Below are 14,791 nucleotides of genomic sequence, written 5' to 3' on the forward strand. Positions count from 1 at the left end.
CCCTAATCGTCTTAAAAACAATAAACACTATTTTGGTTAAAGCTGGCATTTATTTAAGCCTCATCGTTTCAGAATTACCAGTACATCAGGAATATTTGGAGTGCTTGTTGTTCCAATGAAAGACTGGCATTTAGACAGGACAGATCAGAGGATATAATAGAACTGCCAACATCTGGAAAATTAACATTGTGCAGTAATTCATAGGTAGATAAGACACACATGGATGTTTTGGGGGGGAATAGTAAAAGCACAAAAAAAGTTATGCACTCAGTCCTCTAAGCACATGCTTAAAACTTGGACTGAGAATAAGATTTGCAGTTAATGACAGTGTATAGCTATACTAAAATGAGAATAGAAATCTGCCCATAAGTTATTGCAATAACCTCAACCGTCAAAGTTATCCATTACAATATAATGGTGGTAAAATATACTCATATCTGCTGACCCACACCCCCAGTTTAACTGTAACCATTTAAAACATGTACACAAAAATATAAAACATCTACATAAAAACAAACAATATTAAGGTTGTTCTCGTTCCGTAGTCTCATTGACCTAGAAGTTTATAACCACAATGCGCAACATGATAAATACAAGATTAGCTATAGCTAAGATTGCAAAGGGGAAAAAAGGGAATAGCAAAACAAGGAGGGTATTGGAGTGGATAAGTGTGTGGCTTTCAAATCATGCCATTCTCCCAATACTATGAAAAAGTGGAGCATTCACATGCATGTATAGAGACAAAATTCTGGTGCATCACCTTGGCACTGATGCAGATTATTCTAGAATTGGGTGTGACAAAGGTAAATATTTAATAATAATGTTCCCCAAATCAGACAGATTCAACCGAAAAAGCCACATCTCGTCAGCATAATGTATCGTGTGAGTAACAGCATAGAAAACCAAAATGCAACCTTCTCAAAATTCTCTCAAAGTTAGGAGTATGGCCTCTACACTTTGGAAATGCATAGAAAATGCAGGGTCAGCATGGATTGTGTAAAAGCACCAGCAGCCCTTGTCAATACTGTAATATCTACTGTAGTACGGCTTTATTGATCTCTCTCACACTCATAACTTAAACCAGGGATGGGCAACTTCAATGTGGGTGGGGCCACAAAATCTGAACTCATCACGAGGGGCCGCAGTGGCTGTCAGGTCTTAGTACCCACATCCATAACCACATGCAGCGACCAAAACATTTTTTAGCGGCCCTCTTGACGGGATAGAAAATGTTTTAGTTAATTTCCTGCAATTCGACACATTTTGCCATGGTCAGAAAGAAATGTTTGCAGTTAATGTGCTATCTGAGTGAGAGTGACTAACAAAATKAATGGAYCKCCCCCCCCCCCCCAGAATGTAATTCAACTATGCCTACCACAAGTTTAGATAGCTGGCTAGACAACCTAAAAAATGTTAGCTGATGTGGGCTGACAACATAAAAATAAAAAAAACTGCTGATTCACAACCAAATTACACCTTGTATAGTCTACTATAACTCTCAACAGTAAATTGAGACCCTGACTGAGTTGGGGGGGATTGATCTGCCAGTTGCCCATCCCAAACTTAAACGGTCTTGACTGGCCACTAAAGCACCTCTAAAAATACCATCCACTGGTAAATCGTATTTAATAACTCTCATACTGTATTGCACTTAGTCATCGTGTCACTGATAGTGACAGTCCATATGAGACCCAGAGCCATTCCGGGTGTTACCCTCGGGTCCGGTCGGGGGCTCTGTGCTCAAACAGGCCTGTAGCAGGAGTCTGGCTGCCACATGCGCAAGTCCACTAGGATCTGGTTGAGCTTCTGCATCCACACGTTCCTCTCGTCCTTGGTGTCGGCACACAGCCAGTTCCTGCAGGTACACGGAAAGAGTCATGTGTTTCAGTATACTGGACCCGGAGACCCAAGTCCAATTCAGTTTCCTTCTCCCTTAAGTGTGCACTCATTCACTTCCTTGAAGGCATTGGATTGGTTTAAGAAATATGTTAATACTAGACACTGCCTACACCAATACAATTGTTTTAAAATCTTTGAGGGGGAGTAAACAAGTGCTCACTTCAGGGAGAAGAGTGCAAAAAATAGAAAACTTGTACTCAAGTGCATTAAGTGTCAAAATCAGCCAACATTCTTCACGCAAGGTATTTGCCTACAAAACACAGTGCGATGGCAACTTCGACCAGAGACTTACTTGGTGACACACATTGTGTTTTTACACTGGCTGACGAGCGTCTCTATGTCACTCTCTCTCTGAGGCCGGACGGTGATCAGCTCAAATGTGTTGGGCCGGGCACAGAACTCCCTGTTGGCTGGCTCCACCTTACAACTGGTGCAGTTGGCCAAGTTGATGCGTCCTATTGGGTTCTAGAAAGACATGGATCCGTCCAAAGAAATAGATTGACAATTAAAATATATAAAAAGCTACTAATTACAGGCAACATGAATTGGCATGCGGATACATTAAAACTATCAAGAATTACCTAAATAAAGCCCGAAGGCTCATTTCCACTGGAGTCCTACAGTATTGTGAAATGAGGCTCACAGGGCTTATCATTCAAGAATAAAGGCTCCAATAATAGTGATCAAAGGCAGGTTGGATCCACATCCTCTCTTACCTTGCGTTTCTCATCATCAGGGTAGGTCCAGTAGGAGATAGAGTATCCTGACAGGACACACCATCTCCTGTGCCATGCTCCGAACCCACTCACATCCTCAAACATTGTCTGAAAAACAGAAGGAAGCTATTGAAACTGCTTGTGTAATAAAGCTTGACTGAGACATGAAGACGTGAATGCCTAGGCTTGGTCTCTGCTTCCTCTTTGTGGTCTAAGCAGGGTCCCTATAAACACACTGACAATTGCTGTGTAAAAAGGGATTGATAAATACGCTTTAGCTCAGCAGGCCAACAGTCTTGGGGTGTGCAGGGGCCCTGCGTTCAAAGCCAGTGTGTACTCACCAAGAAGCCTCTCTCCTCCACCAAGGAGCCCACCTCACACTGCATCTTCAGGTAGAGGTGTCCCTCCAAGGGGCACAGGAAAGGCACCTACAGATTACACAGGACATGTTGTAACACAGTCCTCAGCTGTAAGACTACCAACACCACCACAAAATGCTTTCATCGGGTGACAGGAGAGATTGTGTTAATCGGGCTTTAGACTGAAACACAAGACTGAAACGGAAGATTCAATTGGATGGTGAAATACATTAACTGGACACTGTGCCTGAAACACCCCAAAAAACATCCAGCACAACTTATTTTCCTTACAACAATACCAACCAACTTGTAGATTGAGGTTAGAAATGTTAGTTGGTGCCACAACAGAACCACATTYTGTCACAAACCCCAAAATATTAAAATGGTCGTGGATCGATTAGCAACCTTGCTGTGAAACATGTCTCTGAGAAGTGCTCTTTCAATGCCTTCATATTCGATCTAAAAGAGAGAAACAAGGTATGTGTGAGTGAATGAGTGTCAGAGTCTGGCAGGTAGCACACAGACCGTGCAGGTGGCAAAAAAAGGGGATTTTTTTTTTTTTTTAAGACTCAGATTGGGAGGCCTGTCTCCCTGCTCAGGACAACTGTCAGTTCCAAACTCTACAAATGTTACCTGCTCCCCTATGACTACACTGGACATTAGCTGGAATTGTGTGCAGAGATACAGCCAAACTGGAAATAGAGGGTGAATTCAGGATATAATGGAAGTGACTGCATTGTACAACAGTGAAAGCAAATGAGTTAGAACATTAATATTATATATTTTTATGTAACAAAGGTCTTTGGATTTTACCTTCTCCAATGAGAACTTGTTTTTCCCAATAGAGGCTAGCGTTAGCTTGTGAGACCCAACCAGGACAAAGTTACTGGTGCGTACTGCATTAGGGCCCCCAGGACTGGCCACCACTGTAAAGAGCATTAGGAGGATGTTTTAGCAATGTTTTTGTAATTGCGCAGACATTATCGTCATCCAGAGACTTGCAACAATAAGCTCAACTTAAGTAGGTGAGACAACCACACATCACAACATCTGCAAGTAAAACGTTTATAAAAATATCCACTAGAAAAATAGTTATTTAAATAAGCACAGTAAGACATCAGGGTTCAAATTCATCAGCCGAAAAAGTATCCTTACCTGGAGTCAGACTGCTCTTCTACAGGAGCAGCGAGCCAGAGATGTTAGAAAGAGAGGCATGTTTTGAATCATTTACAAGATGTCTGACTGTGCATACAACATACATGACAACATAATCTACACAGTAACAGAATATTACTATAATACATTCACCGATGCAATTCTACATCTCAAGTGGCAATCATTTCTACCAATCGCCCCCATAACAGATCCGATAAGTGTTCAAACAATCCGCATATGACTACAAGGCAGTACTGTCTGTATTAGAGGTTGGTAAGAATGAAAGCTTACAGTGATGGCGAGGAACCTCTTGGGAGTGATGGCCTAGAAAGAGAAACGGTTATTCAGTTTCAGAAGGTTACGTCGGGACACAAACAAGTGAATGGGTAATTCAAATCACTGACTAAGCCAACTGCATTGTCAGCTGTGAACAAAGCCTTCCATCCTACAAAAGGGACCCTTCACCGTGTGGAATGAAAAGTGGAGCCTGTAGGCCTAGTGTGTGTATTTGGCAGCAGCAGGCCCAGGGCCTGGTAACACCAGCATTAGTTGTGTTCTACTACCGAGTAGTAACATTACACCCACACAAAAAGGTGAGTGGGGTTTTAAAATCAGTCCCTACCGACAAGCACAACTCATGGGCATCGTGAACATGGCTCCAGAGTATCTGAACACACACCATCTCATCTTAGAGACAGGACGTCGTTTAAAATGGCTCTAAATGCATATTCTGATGCATAACAATGACAATGTATTCAAGTAGAAACTAGCAGCCAAGATACAAGACTATGCTCAGTTCCAACATTCAATAAACTGATTTGTAGTTTGTTATGGCACAGTTGAGAAAATATAACTACCTTTGACTTGCTGGGCTTCTTCCTCTTGTCAGGGTTCAACTCACGCTTCTGCACCTGAAGAAATAACCAGGGTTAGAGTAATATCCCAGATCAAAGAAGTCAGAGTCCTCCTCAAACAATATCTGCATTTGCCGAAAGTAGCAAAAACTCACCAGGCAGTAAACCTCAATATCAATTGCAAAGTCATTAGAGACGTCAGGCCTAAAATGGAAGCCAGAGAAAGACATTAGAACAGAACATGAGTGGTACTATTCTATGGTATTCCAGAGAGAGAATGTGTAGTTTAACTAACATGGTGAACTTGGTAGAGAAGGTGATCGCGTCTCCACTGATAGCGCTACGTGTGCTGGCTAGGGGAGTAGCAACTGTATTCTCAGCTCCAGCACGGATCATGATGAAGAAGTAATGGCTGGACCACTCTGGAATAAACACATAAAATAGAAAAGGTAATGATTTCAGTCTAACACACTATACATGAAGTATATTGAGCAATGTACATTTGGATCTTGTTTTTGACAGTACAATGTGGGAAACAGGATATCAATATAACTTTGTCCCCTAAAGGCAATTTGGATGCAGGCAAATTACAAAAAAATACCCATCATAAAATAAAATTTTTACATTTGATAATCAAGTAACAAATTGTAGTGTGTTGGGTCTACCTGGATTGTTAGCAGCGGAGCAGACAAAGTCAGCTTTGAGGGGCAGTCGTAGTTCCAGGAGGGAGATGGATCCCTTGGAGGCTGTGACCCCCATGTCTCCACCCTGCCCCATTTGACCGCTAGGACCTTCTCCCTTCAGACGGTGCAGCTCTGCCTTCAGGGCCCCCCGCTTCTCAGCTGGAGGGAGACAAGAATATAAGACTGATAAGAAAACTGAACGTAATGTTAATGTGAAATGCATGTGATAATCTCAAGATATAACAGCCGGTCCCCAAGGCATATGGAGCAAATTGGGATTGGCTGTCAGTATGTCCACCCATGTTGTAGGGGTGGAATGGGAACTCACTGGCTATAAGCAAAAGCCTCTCAGCCTCTGCCTCCACCTGCGAGCCTTTCCCATGCTCCTCATCAGTACAGCAGTTCAGGGCCTGGCTAGCCTGGCTGATCACTGTTTGCTGCAGGTTCATCTCATTGGTCAGAACCTACAAGGAATCAGAAAGAAGACATCTCATTGGTCACATGGAATGAGGAAATCAACATCAATGGTCAGAAGAACCTACATGGAATGGGGAAAGATCCCAAGAGATGAACTTACTAGAGGTCATATCTTATGCACTCAGCATTTACACTTGATTCTATGAAATCAAGTTTTTGTACAGAGTGAGATCCTTCTCACAGTATGACCCCGGAATTGTTCTTGTGCTGGCATTGTGTTACCGAGTCAGTTTCTATCCAGACAGACTTTTGGTCTGCACAGTACGGGACCATTCGTTTGCTTGCTGTCAGCACGGCGTGTTATAGGGACCATATGTGCAAATTACAGCCGGCACTCTGTTCAGAGGCGCTAAGTACTCTTGGCCGGCAGACGCACAACAATCCTACCGGTCTGTTCATGCCTTTACCTGCATCTTCTGTTTGACGTTGGTGTGTCCTTGGCTCCTGGGTTCCTCTGCTGCTCTACGAGACACATCCTCCTTCCTCACGATGACCTGCCTCACACGAGGCCTCTCCGTACTGTCCTTGATCCTGGTCGACCTGTACGCATCAATACTGGAAGAGAAAGGAAAACATATGTAAAGACTAAAATCGATAGTTATGTATGGCAATATTATTTTTGGACGATATTGATATTTGACTCAAAATATAGATTTGAAAGAAAATATATATTAAAACAAGTTTGCTACTGTAGGTAGCGTTAGCTTGCGCTAGTCGGCTGTACCTGCGCCAAAACGCCAGTATTTTCCTCTTATAGCTCGTTCCCCCATCTTCGTTAAATAGCGAGCCAACATTTTCAGCACTTTCATTTCACTGACTGATCAAAATGCGTTTTCTCATTCTCTCTCGTCTCTCTGCAGCAGACAGTGAGCAATATGTTTGGAAAATCAAATCGCAATATTCAATCACAATACATACAGAATTGTGAGAATCGCAATAGTATCGATTCATATCAGCACCTAAGTATCATGGAAACATCGTATCATGAGGTCCCTGGCAATTCCCAGCCCTAGTCGTCTCTTGAACTCAGTGAAACTAAATTAAATTAAAATAAAAGTTGTTGATGTCTCAGTAGAAGGGGTGAAGCTCAGCAAGCTACATTAGAGTTTGGGTATGGGCTTTAACTGGTTGGTTACCTGTAGGGCAGGTTGTGGCCATCATCTGTCTCTAGGCTGTCTGATGACCCAGCCCGGAGCATGCGAGCCCTCTGGAACTTACTGGGTCTGGAAACACTGTCAGGAGTTAGGCTCTTAGCGTTGAACGAACTGGCTGGAGTTGACATCTGGGCAGGGATATACATGAAAAAGTAATTAGGTTGGCCCCAAAAAATACATAATTAGCCATAACATTATATCTAGTCCATGGGCACAAATAAAATATGACAAGCTGGCATTAAAGTAGTTGTACGTCCCCAAGACATTAAATGGCTGAAAGATTTTACTACTTTGTATGCTTTTAGTTGTTTCCAGCTTTGTACTTTAACTCACCATCATCTTCACTGGGCTTTTGACCACAGCAGCCACAGTCTCAGAGAAGGGGGCGAGGATGGACATAGAGGAGATGTTCAATTTATCTTCCTCCTCACCACTCTGCACCTCGCTCTGGTCATGGAGCCCGTCAAATATCTCGTTGATCACATCAGAGTTGATGGACTGGTCCACGTTCACCTCTAGCTCATGACTCACATCTTCGTCTGCAGTGAGACAATCGTGAGTGGAATATTATATAGTGACGCCAACGGTATGAACTTAGATTGTAAGGACTGCTCTAATTAAGTTAGTTGTTGACCGAAACCATAGGACATTAAAACACTAACTTGCATCCGATTCAAGCATCCAAAGACTTATTTTTATGATCAGTGTACTCTTTGAAAGCCAAGTTAGTATGATCAAGTATGATCAAGTAGTATGCTCAGTAAGTACAGTACCTGATTCCTCCACTGAGAATACTACTTGCTTCCCAGGGCTGGAGGTTGGGTTGGTGGCAGCAGTTACATTMAGTTTTTTGGGTGCTGCATTCAGGCCATCCAGAGGGGAAGCAGTTTGCTCATCAGGCTGCTCAATCAGATCCTGAGAATAATTATTACAGGCTAATTTAGCATTTCCTTCCTAATTGCTTTGCAGTCATCCATCATACAACAGTCTGCACATAAAAGGTTGGTCCAAGCATGGTCAAAAGAAATATACTTCACCACCAACCTTGGCCTCTGTGTTTCTCTTGGTGTCTGCCACTTCAGCCTTGATCTTCCAAATGTTGTTCCCTTTCTGGAACCGGTTACGAATCTGAGCAAGTTCCGACTCGCGCTCCTGCAATAAAGAACAAGAAAATTACGATGTTTAATCAGTTTTTCAACAGTCTGGTCACAAAACAAATATCATAATACATGTGTAATACTTTATTTTCAAAAAGAGCGTACAAAAATAAAATGCCAAAGTGCTGTACAAAGGCAAAACTAAAGACATTATGGTAGGTCTGAGTAAATAAAGTGAACTGTACGTACCAGTTTCTGTGCAAGGTCAGCGGTGGTGGTGTTGGCAAGCTGGGCAGCTCTCAGCCTCTCCTTCACCAGCCTGGTGTTGGGGGTCCCAGACTGGCTTACCACAGGGGTATGACCAGCCAGGCCTGCCCCAGACGGGTTTACTACGGTTGGGGTACGAGCGGCAGCTCCATGGCTGGTATCAGTGGAACTCAGGCTGGAGTGCTCCTGGCACCTCTCCCCAAAACGCTCCATGAACGACTTGACACCTGTTGGAAACAGAAAAAGATTTAGTAACTCTTGTGAGGACAATGGAAGTGGACAGCAACAGACAAATGAGCAGAGACTGCATATTAAAACATGTGATATTTCAGAACAACCTAATAAGCTGTCAACTTCAGCTTAGGAAAAAGAAACCAAGCTAAATTGAGTGCTCATTCTAGCTCACCTGGAGTTCCAGTTGCTCCTGCGGTGCCGCTCTGCTGCAGGGGAGTGGCCGGGGTGGTTTCCTTGGTGAACCTCTCCCTGGTCTGCAGGACAGAGGGCCCAGTGTTAGAGGGCTGTGTAGGGAGCTCTGACTTCTTGGGGCTGGCGTTGACCTCCAGGGCTCGGGACAGGGCCTGGTTCTTCAGGGGACTCTGAGGCACAGGTGAGGCGGAGGGAGCACCTTTTTGGGAGCTGGGTGTGAAGGCTGAGGCTCTACCCTGGCAACTCCTCTGGGGACTGGGTAAAGGAGAGGGGAGACCTCTGCTAGTCTGTCTAGCTGGTCTYGCATCATTTACGTCAGTCTTCTGGGGGCTGGGAAGAACCACTCCGGTGGACTTGACTGGGGAGTTGAAAGGCTGCTGAAGAAATGCAAGACGGAAATGTATTATCCAAACTATTCTAAATAACTTGTTACTGCACACTGCTTTCTTGCAAAGCATCACCACTTATCTTAATTTCTACTTTGAATCTTTTTCACACCCAAAATGCCTCTATAGAATCAGCCTCTCCCATGGGATGACATATTACTCACACAAAAGTTATGTACATCATAATTAATAACCAAGCCAACTGTCGCATTATGACTCACCTGGTTGGAGTCCGGAAAAGGCTTGCTATTTGAAGACTGACTCATTTGTGTCCGGTCTGCAGCCACAGAGATGGGTTTGGCACCTGCCTCTCTCCTCCAAGCAGCGGTGGCGATACTGACACTACCAGGGTTCCCTTGTGCATAGTCTCTGCTACGAGGGGCGGCATGGCTGAGGTCGTCCTCCCAGGACCCAATGCTGGCAGCGAGGTTGGCCAGTCGACCCTTCCTGCCCACGGAGGCTTCTGAGGATGCAGCAGCAGGGACAGGTGTGGGTACCGGGGCCACAGCCTGCCTAGGGTGGGCCTGGCTCTTTACTGGGGACAGAGCTGCTGGGATGTCTGGAACCTCAGAGGTACCTTGAAGGGAAAAATATGGGCATTCATATTTGTCAGGCAAAAACAAATATGCTTTTAATATGATTGTAGTAGTCTAATTCCACACTGATATTGTTGTGTAAAAATGTTGGTTTTCAGGTGATCTATAAAGGTTAAGCAGGTGCTACATGTGCAAATGAAATTATCTAGCTAGTCAACAGGCCACGTGCCTTACCTTCAGAATCCCAGTACTGCCTCTGTTCAGCCAGTCTGGCCAGGCGAGACTTCATGGCAGCAGGGGTAGAGGAGGTGGGAGCCTCCCTCTGCGCTTCTCGGTTCCTCTGAAGAACCGGGCTAGCAGGCACAACCTCCACATTCTTGGTCCTCTGTGGCTGTGGAGCAGCACTCACAGCCACTTTCTCTAGTTCTGGGGCAGAGCGTGCTACCTCCCTGGCCTGCTCTGGGACAAGCTGTGCTGCCAGCATGGGCTCTGGTTCAGGAACGGGAGCAGGAGGGCGGACAGCCACCCTCTCCAAAGAAGAGGCGGCAGAGCGGATGCTGGCTGGGCCTGTTGGGGGCTTCCGGTCAGTCTGGGGGTCTGTCAGAGAAGGGGTCAGGGTGCGAGGAGTCATTGAAGGCTCCCTGTTCTCCTCGCCAATCATGGTGGGCTGGCCAAGTTCACCTGAACGACTCCGCTTTGAGGGAGAGGGCTTGCTGGATGGGTGAGGGGCTAGGGGTGAAGTGAGAAAGACCATAAGTTAAGTTTATACAGTGGGAGATTTCCAATCCACAAAATTAATATTTAAGTATTTGCCTTGAGTACCATATTAAAGCTCACAGATATACATATACAGACGATCTGAAACGTCACCATTTTGTCTATATTTGAATACAGCATAGGGAAAGCTGCAGCCATAGACCCATCCCACTGACTTGATTTGAACAGATAATTCTCAGTGAGCCGTTTCAAAGGTCAAGCTTCCGGTATGGAAAACCATACATGTGCAGGGCATGAAGTTCAACCCCCTCCTAAAGGCTAATGGAGACATCTAAAGGTTACATTAAAACGATTCCCATCAATGCAATACTTACTATCGCAGCCAGAGGGATCACAGGGCTAGAAAATGAATGTATTGGGAAATTATGTTGTATCACATTGAGAATAAATGAGTAAGATCTTACCTTTTTCGATGACAGGCACTGTGACCAGGCTGTTGCAGGTCTCAGCCAGAGGCTCCCTAGCTCGCTTGGCCATCTGTCTGTTAGCAGCAGTGGGTCTCTCTGCCATCTTCTTCTGCAGGTTCTCCCTGCGAGCACGGGTCCTCTCCAGGAGTTTCTGAACAGGTAAAAAAGCACGTTATTAGAAAATATAACACATTTGCATTTAAAAGCAGTGTCTAAACCATTTGTTTTTTTCCTTCTAATTTAAATTAATCTAATAACATAACTCAGGAGTAGCCTGACTTACCATCTGTACAGCACTGACTAGCACAGATAACAGTGAAGGACATTACACACCATTGTAAACTTAAGTTTGTGCCATTTTACTATGCTTTCCTTTCTGCTCTATTGCACCCATAGTGAGCAGTGGATGGCGGGGGTCTATGGCTTCAAAATAATGAATACGTTTTAGTACACGTCATAGGGTCAAGAGAAACGAATAGGTCTGGAGGAGATAAGGCTGCAGTTGTCTCTACACTCCTCCCTGGCCACCTCCACTCCTGTCAGTTCTCATCTGTACACCAAAACCCTAGCTGGCCTCCCAGTCCAAGGCAAGATTTATTGCCCTGGCTGCTACAGTGCAAGACTCAACACATTCCTGGCTGTTTCAGTTGCCTAAGCGTCTCACACCCAGCCAGGATGTGTGGAAAACTTGTTAAAGTGTGTGTCATTCCTCAGGAATGAGCCACTTCTGACGTGTTGTGGCTACTGGATTTGAAATCTCCCGGGCATTTCTATTGGTTGGAATTTACATTTTAGGGATTTTGCATACCGCTGCCAGCCACTGCTTTTCTATATCAGAGTTGTCATGAAACACACTTAGTTCCAAACTGGAGTGACTTAAAAAAAAAAATATATATATATATATATATACACTCACTCCTGGCACATTTGGTAAAATTGATAAAGCTGACAGAGTGCATCAGAAAGTGAAATTTACAGACAGATGCTGTATGGAAATGAAGGTGGAAAACACATTACTGTATTCATACAATTCTCTTCTTCATACTGTAGTTGACTAACGAATCCATTCATTACCTATTAAGGACATATTAAGGGAATTGTAGTATTCTCAGATTCCTCTCTCCCTGCTCGCACGTTAGGGGAGGGGCTGAGGTTTTTTGACAAGATGACGATCATCTGACTTCACTCTCTCAATACTCTCGTCAACTATAGATTTTTGGGCTCATGCATTTTTTTTTTCTAAGCTGCTGAAATATATATAATTATAAAAATATATATTTTTCATATGTTTAAAAAATAAACTGTTTTAGTGTGGGGAAAACAACCAGGTTCTATTTTGTATTTGCATGCCTTATGCTGGCATGCAATTTTAGAACAGTATTATGAATTATGAAGAGGAAAGGTAGCAGGCTAACATTAGCTATAAAATTATATACGGTATGGAAGGTGTCAGGGTTTAGATGTCACTTCTATACTATTTGACTTGGCTATCTAAAGTTAGCAACGTTTCCAACAACTTTCAGTTAACGTTATACATTCGAATTAAGCTAAAGTTAGCTAACGTTACCTAGCTACACTAGTTAAGATATTTAAATTCACATTTGTTGAAGAACAAGTTAACGAGGTACTGTAACGTTAGTTACCAGTTACCTAGCTATGGGACACAACGTCGGGAGTCTGTATTAGTTTGACTTGAACCAATACTTTCAATGTTACGTCCCAAACGCTACTACCAGTTAGTTACCTACAACACAAACGTTAGATAACGTTGTTTTGAATCCAGGTTTTACAACATTATTTCAGTTTGACAGAGACTATCAAACAAGTTTACCATATTTATGCAATGCAACAAGAAATAATGTTTTGTTGGCTAACGCGTTATCGTTAGCTGGCCATGGCAGTTAGCTAGAAACAAACTGTGCACTCACCTCGGTAAACGGATCCATTCCGATAAGAGTTTCTTTGTTCAAATCTATTGATTTAGCTAACGTATACTGAATAATCGTCGTTTATCTATCCTAATACACTAAACGCGGACAGCTTCTCAGCCGCTGTTTCTGCAGACGCGTCGTTCGTCCCTTCTTTTTTTAAACAAACAGATCTGTTCAATATTTGAATTTCAGTGCTGTGTTCACTGCGCAGACTCCGACGGTTGGAATCACGCGACAGCCAATGATAAACCCGATGGGCGTAGACAGACGCAGTCTAGCCATTCAAGTCTCTCTCAATTTAATTCAAGGGCTCTCTTTCTCAATTCAATTTAATTCAAGGGCTCTCTCTGTCTCTCAATTCAATTTAAGGGCTTTATTGGCATGTGAAACATATGTTAACATTGCCAAAGCAAGTGAAGTAGATAATGAACAAAAGTGAAACAAACAATAAAAGTTAACAGTACACATTACATTCACAGAAGTTACAAAAGAATAAAGACATTTCAAATGTGATATTATGTCTATTTACAGTGTAGTAACGATGTGCAAATAGTTAAAGTACAAAAGGGAAAATAAAAACAAATATGGGTTGTATTTACAATGGTGTTTGTTCTTCACTGGTTGCCTTTTTATTGTGGCAACAGGTCACAAATCTTGCTGCTGTGATGGCACACAAATCTTGCTGCTGTGTGGTATTTCACCCAATAGATATGGAATTGATCAAAATTGGGTTTGTTTTCGAACTCTTTGTGGGTCTGTGTATTCTGAGGGAAATGTGTCTCTAATATGGTCATATATTTGGCAGGAGGTCAGGAAGTGCAGCTTAGTTTCCACCTCATTTGGTGGGCAGATCACACATAGCCTGTCTTCTCTCAAAGGTCTTTATTCTCATGGGAAACATGTTCACAGTGCCAAAGCAAGTGAAATAAACAAAAAATATAACAGTAAACACTACACTCAAAAGTTCCAAAGGAATAGAGACATTTCAAATGTCATATTATGGCTATATACACAGTACCAGTCAAAAGTTGACACACCTACTCATTCCAGGGTTTTTATTTATTTTTTATATTTTCTACATTGTAGAATAATAGTGAAGACATCAAAACTATGAAATAACACATATGGAATCGTGTAGTAAGCCAAAAAGTGTTAAACAAATCAAAATATGTCCAAACTTTTGACTGGTACTGTACGTTGTTGTCTCTCTCACACACACACACACACACACACACACACACACACACACACACACACACACACAACACAACACACACACACACACACACACACACACACACACACACACACACACACACACACACACAGTCTTGTACAGCTAACCTTGTGGGGACACACAATTGATCCTAGTGGCCGATCATCAAGGGCTTGAAGCGGAAACGGACAGGAGAGCAGTATGTTCAGAGAGGAGGCAASGATCTGGTCAATAAAGTTCCCCGCGGCACCGGAAATCCACTAACGCTGTAGAAACAGTACATGATGGACAGCAATCAAGTGTCAGTGACACTAAAAAGGGTTTAACAGAAACTGAGATCCTCCTCCTGGGGCAGGTGTGAGTAAGATCACGTGACGTCCCTCTGCTCTCGTGGATCCCGATATGGGACGTACCAAACACTGAAGCTGGTGCCCTCCCCTTGACCACAACA

General features: G+C 43.3%; 1 protein-coding gene across 3 annotated transcripts; it reads right to left on the minus strand.

The window, feature by feature from the left end:
* Nucleotides 1-30: 30 nt before the first annotated feature.
* Nucleotides 31-13,309, minus strand: LOC111955238 (anillin). 3 transcript variants are annotated; one of them, XM_023975399.2, is made up of 24 exons: nucleotides 13,122-13,309; nucleotides 11,191-11,344; nucleotides 10,244-10,738; nucleotides 9,695-10,050; nucleotides 9,068-9,461; nucleotides 8,644-8,888; nucleotides 8,342-8,449; nucleotides 8,071-8,212; nucleotides 7,631-7,836; nucleotides 7,280-7,425; nucleotides 6,551-6,698; nucleotides 5,995-6,130; nucleotides 5,649-5,825; nucleotides 5,279-5,405; nucleotides 5,139-5,187; nucleotides 4,987-5,040; nucleotides 4,421-4,453; nucleotides 4,130-4,148; nucleotides 3,788-3,900; nucleotides 3,380-3,433; nucleotides 2,957-3,043; nucleotides 2,616-2,723; nucleotides 2,192-2,364; nucleotides 31-1,855 (listed from the first exon to the last, which is right to left on the minus strand). In XM_023975399.2, the coding sequence occupies exons 1-24, from the start codon at nucleotides 13,137-13,139 to the stop codon at nucleotides 1,741-1,743; spliced, it is 3,657 nt and encodes a 1,218-aa protein (XP_023831167.1). In that variant the 5' UTR covers nucleotides 13,140-13,309; the 3' UTR covers nucleotides 31-1,740. The 3 variants fall into 3 exon arrangements, with proteins under 3 accessions (XP_023831167.1, XP_023831166.1, XP_023831168.1); XM_023975398.2 differs by having other exon boundaries at nucleotides 9,068-9,464; nucleotides 13,122-13,308; XM_023975400.2 differs by lacking the exon at nucleotides 3,380-3,433 and having other exon boundaries at nucleotides 9,068-9,464; nucleotides 13,122-13,308.
* Between the last annotated feature and the right edge of the window lie 1,482 nt (nucleotides 13,310-14,791).

This window comes from Salvelinus sp. IW2-2015, linkage group LG30, assembly GCF_002910315.2.
Source record: "Salvelinus sp. IW2-2015 linkage group LG30, ASM291031v2, whole genome shotgun sequence".
Taxonomy (NCBI): domain Eukaryota; kingdom Metazoa; phylum Chordata; class Actinopteri; order Salmoniformes; family Salmonidae; genus Salvelinus; species Salvelinus sp. IW2-2015.